This window comes from Penaeus chinensis, chromosome 37, assembly GCF_019202785.1.
Source record: "Penaeus chinensis breed Huanghai No. 1 chromosome 37, ASM1920278v2, whole genome shotgun sequence".
In the NCBI taxonomy this organism is placed as follows: Eukaryota; Metazoa; Arthropoda; class Malacostraca; order Decapoda; family Penaeidae; genus Penaeus; species Penaeus chinensis.
The window spans coordinates 29456092-29461492 of record NC_061855.1 but is presented as its reverse complement, the minus strand read 5'-3'; the positions used below and the strand labels follow the sequence as shown (position 1 = coordinate 29461492).

Genomic DNA, 5401 nt, shown 5'->3' with positions numbered 1-5401 from the left:
ATACACACCACTCCTGGCTTCGCAATGTGTGGAAAGTTTAAATGTATTTCTCAGATTATTTCAAAATATTTTTTTCTTGTTACATACGTTATTCATATGAAAAAGGGAAGTTGGATAAGATTTTGGATCTTATCGTATCCACCGCGAGTCCAAATCAGACAACTGTCTAATTCCAATGATCACGGATATTTACTTGATTTACTGAGTGAAGTGCAACAAATCAAGATACACAGTATTTTCTCTGATATTTTTGAGCTTGTAAGGTTATACCATAGAGGTACAAAATGATTTTGAAAACGTTTATCCCACCGAAATCAATACCACGTCATATGACTCGGACACGTTGGAAATTCTTACCATGTCGTTCCAGTGACCTTCATGATTGACTTCAAATCTTACCCATATAAAGTGAACATGTATTTGATGTACTACTAAAAAGGCACAGAAACATTTTATGCACCTTTACAATAAAAGTTATATCAAGAAACTTACGATGCGATTCGCAATCAATTAAAAAATAAATCCCTATCTGAGACTACGTGAAATATATATGAAAAATATCGCACTGTGATTGGCTGGCCGGAGTGTACTGTAACGTATCAAGTTGAAGGCAAACACTTTGATACAAAATTAAAATATGTTTCAACAGGTTCAACAGAAAATAGGTTTCAACAGGGTAAACATGTATCAGAATGTATCAAAGTGTCAGGGGTTTCGGATATGATACAAAAAAAGTCTTATATGTTCATTTTTACCGATAATTGTAATTTGTAATTTTTTTTTTTATCAGATTTTACCGTTTTGATTTGATATTTCATATTTTTATTAGTTTATTTTCATTATTTTTATCCGATTTGGATATGATTTTCTTTATTTTAAATTACTGTATTTTTCTCTATTTTAGCTTATCGTCTTCATGTAATTATACTTTTACATTTACATTCTTGGTTTATTTATCTGTTTTTGTTTATGTGTCGTTATTAACTTCAATAGGTTTTTGTTATTCATTGCAATCTCATGTTTCATTAAATTTCGATTTGATTTTATTATATCCGAACTACTGATGACTCTATATTGTCCTACACGAAGGCTCTTTAAGATGTTTAATTACTGTCTAAGTGTCTCGTCTGAAGATTTATAATTTATGTATCCCTTCTGTACCCTTTTAGACCAAATAAACTGTTTAAATATAAAAAAATATAAGAAAGCTGGTAGGGAAAGAGATGCTTTAAGACATATTATATCAGCGATGTAAAGCTGCGATTTTGTAATCGTGTAGAAAAAATCAATGAAATAGAAAACAAACTGTAATCTGTTGTAGATTCATAGGAATAGGGTGGAGCCAAACGTTTGACACAGCGTATCTAATTTTGTGTCGTGATGAATCAAGCAACAGGTTTTACCTTCTATTTAGGTCATAATAACTGAATTCATAAAATTAGCGAAAAATAATTACACATACAGGCGTCCATTTTTTTTTAACATATGATATATATGATATGTATAATATATATAATATATATACAATATATAAGATATAATGTATGTATAGTCTTGTTAAATTACTGCTGCCAATACGTCAGGGAAAAATGTAAGTCCCGTTTTGGGTCGTGGCATATTTTGAATTGCGCGATAATTTTCCGTCAAGGAACCAATCTCTACTACAAGGAGAAACTGTATAATAATGTTAGTAAGAAACATGTGTACACGAAATTTTATTGTGTAAAGGTAAAGGAAAAAACAATATTTTAGTTCGTGCTTCAATGGTTATGGAGGCTTGGCCTGGGCACTTGTCCGGCGTTTCGGTCTTTTCCCTTTCGGCCTCGTCGGGGATGGTTGGGCAATCAATCGTCGTCTTTAAGATTTGAACTCTGGAAATCCCATTGCTTGAGGACATGTTAGTAACAACCCTCTTCTTTCAGCGTTCCTGGAGAACAGAAGGAGCCGCCTCCGCCCAGAGCAGAGAAGTGAGAAGGGAGCCGACACGACGCTCGAGGGGCCGCCATGACATTCTCGTGCCACAGGATTTTAGATGAAATCAGTTTATTTTTTCCCATTCGTTTTAATACAAGACCTGTATTTAAATAATGAGATAGAAATACCGAGACTTGTTTTCCTTTTTTCCCAATGGAGGATTTAGTTAATTTGTGATTAATATCGGTAGCTGCTGTACAAAGAAAAGGCATTGAGGACTTCTTCATTGTACCAGTTATTATTATTTTTTTTTTCTGGGAGAATATTCCCAGGTGGTGGCGGCTACCAGACTTTTAAGAATTAATTTTGATTTGGTTCTTAATGCAAGTGATAATCCCGAGTAGGGCAACACAAAAGTACATTTATTCTTTCTAAATTACTATCTCTCGACATGACCTTGAATTCTACAATGTGTTCCAAAAATAAAATCACCCTGTTAAAACACGATTTTGATTTACTTTAAAATGGAATGTGGTGGTTTGAATGGTGTGTCCCTCTGTTGAGCGTATGCAGGAGATACATCAGTGACAGAAACATAACTACCATTTTGTTCATATTTTAGGCTCAAATTATATGATAATAAACAGGTGGCATATTACAATGGGTTCTTTGATCTTAACAAAGAATGACTGGAATATTCTCTTTTACTAGATCATATTCTTAGACTAATTCCACACACTCCCTTCTATAAATCATAAATCAATAATAATCACAAAATATATGTAATAAGATTAAAGTGAGACGGGATCGAGACAGTCACCCCATCCCCCTGGAGTCGTTCTGTTTTCTTTAAGTTTATCCTTTGAAATTTCATTATCTCCATTTGGGCTTCGTTAAACATTTTTTAATGTAATTACAAACCATGGTTGTCAAGCAATAAGGGCAACTTAACTGAACTGAAATGACCATGGTGCCGAAAACCATGTAATGAAATTCTGAAGCATTTCCCTGAGCATATCTGACCTTGGACGAATAAGCAATCTATCCCTTATTTTTTAATTAAATAGCTTTTCTTATTATCCTGTTACTTTGACATTTTTGGGGGGTTTTTAATTCCTTCCTTTGCGCAATCGGAACAGTCAACTTCGACTAATTCGGTTGCTACATCCATGCTTCAAAGAGAGAGAGAGAAAACAACTAAATCTACAGACACTGACTGTCGGAAACATGGTAGCACTGTTTCTGCAACAAATTTCCCTTAGCTTGCACGGTAATTACTGGACAGCAACAATCCAATGCATATTGATTCAACATCTATCTTAATTCAACATTACAACCTTCTACTCCCGGGTAAAAATAAGATTTCGATACTCAGCATTGATACACACAAGCAGGGGAAGAAAGTCATGTTTCGCTGAAGAAGGGTGGCGGTGACAAACCACTGTTCACTCCCATGACTTCCTCCACCCATTTAATTGCGAAATAATAAGAGCAACTTAACTACTCAAAGATATAAATAATTATCTTAATTTACTTTACTAAATGAATACTAAAATTTGTTTCTAAATCAATTCGAATCTCCCACCAAAACGACTAAGTCACAAACATGCAGGTTCAATTCGGTAAGTCCCTGGATGCTGACGAAACGGCCCACCACCCCCTCTGGTTGGACGAACACAGCCCTGCTTCTGGTCAGGCTTGGGTGGGTGTTGGAGAAGAGGTCATAGGTCGAGAAGTTTCCATTTGACTTCATCTCATTGCCCACACGAACCTGTTTTAGTGGGCGAGTGGGTGAGTGGGTAGTCCAGTGGGTGAATAGGGAAAGGTGGAAGAGAAAAAATAAAGAACTACATTAGAAGAGGAACAAAGAAGTGAAAATACTGCAGCCTATATGAACTTTATGTGTTCATGCAAAAGGGTTAAGCAAAATAAAAGTACTTAAAACTCCCAAAATCCAAAGGTTTTGATTACTTTTCTTCAATGGTTAGGAACAACTTGCTTCATTACTTTTTGTAACTACTTTTATCATACTTGACTAGTGTTCCTTATTTCACATTTACAAAACAAAATAACAATAGAAGGGATTACATTGACAATAGTAACGGTGGTAATGACGATGATCACAACATGATTACAATAAACTCCAAAAGAACAGATACGAACAAAAACAAAAGACAGTGTCCGTAAATTTAACCTCGTATTTATTTAACTGGCTGCTACCGACGTCGATAAGAACCACTTTCCGGGGGAGCCCGAGGTCCACAACCAGCCAGGAGGACAGAGCGTAGTATGACGAGAAGCAACAAGTTTGGTTCTCCTTGGACCATTCAAGGCATGAGATGTTATCAACAGCGTTCGCCGGCGGAGACCTGAAATAAATTATGGAAATCAATGAAAGTCTGTTAAAAATCTTGGTTTCTTCGAGGGTTCTTTGATTATTCAAACACACACAAACATACACAAACACACACACACACACCACACACACACACACACACACACACACACACACACACACACACACACACACACACACACACACACTCACACTCACACACACACACTCACACACACATACACACCCACACAAACACACGCATATATACATATTTAAACAGGGGCTACACACATACCTAACATAATTGCTCAAAGCAAAAGCTGGTTGCTGGAAAGCCTTGTTATTCCGTGCCCTTTGATAAAACTGTCCTCCATTTCTAGCTGTACTGGAATGCGCTCCAAGGCCTTCTAGTAGACACGAATGTTCTGCCAAAGGGAATTACACGGGGATTTTTTTTCTTGGTGCATGGACTGCGTTGGCAATTCAGAAAGATTGTTTAGCAAACCGACACGTCATTTGACTAAAAGCAGTGATAAATCTCAACACAATACTTACCTGAGTAACTGTACCCCACACAAGTCCTCAAATAGCAATGGACCGCACAGAGAGATTCGGAGATCGTATTGATGGTCTCAGCGTTGCTTCCAGGGTACCAAGTTGTGACGACAGGATCGTGTGGGATGAAGTATATGAAAGGGACCTGTTCTTGAGAAGCTCCGGCTAACCTCATCCCTGCGAAATGGGTTGCGATGATGATGAAGGCCTGATATGCACTCGGCATCTTGCCTACGGCTGGGAAAGAGAGCGAACGAGCAAAGATAGTATTAGAATTGAATGTAGGGTCTTTATACCTTGTATAAATGACAAAACAACAGTAAGACAACATTAATGATGATAGTTATGAAGATGTGATAATAATAATTAAACAATAACAATAAGAATGATAATAATAATGAATCTAATTCAGGGAAAATGACGCAAACACACACACACACACACACACACACATACACACACACTCACACAGAATAAAACGTAATTTTACGTAACATCTTCCAATTGTCTTAAAATAAAAATGACAGACATTAACGTGTTAAAATTGATACATTTAATAATCTAACACGCGTCTAAAAAGAAACCACAGAAATC

The 5401-nt window shown here is 36.4% G+C and overlaps 1 protein-coding gene across 1 annotated transcript; it reads right to left on the bottom strand.

The window, feature by feature from the left end:
- Positions 1-2428: 2428 nt before the first annotated feature.
- Positions 2429-5012, bottom strand: LOC125045376. The gene is made up of 5 exons (XM_047642583.1): positions 4808-5012; positions 4548-4677; positions 4109-4283; positions 3521-3685; positions 2429-2470 (listed from the first exon to the last, which is right to left on the bottom strand). Exons 1-5 carry the CDS (start codon positions 4980-4982, stop codon positions 2429-2431), a joined length of 687 nt encoding a protein of 228 aa, XP_047498539.1. The 5' UTR covers positions 4983-5012.
- Between the last annotated feature and the right edge of the window lie 389 nt (positions 5013-5401).

Bases quoted from the DNA above. Each gene is read 5' to 3' on its own strand.
- LOC125045376 (XM_047642583.1), bottom strand. From the start codon at position 4,982: ATGAGGTTAGCCGGAGCTTCTCAAGAACAGGTCCCTTTCATATACTTC. The intron at 4,284-4,547 runs GTATGTGTGTAG...AATTTATTTCAG, and splicing joins GCTTTGAGCAATTATGTTAG to GTCTCCGCCGGCGAACGCTG. The intron at 2,471-3,520 runs GTTTGTGACTTA...TACGCTCAACAG, and splicing joins TTACCGAATTGAACCTGCAT to AGGGACACACCATTCAAACC.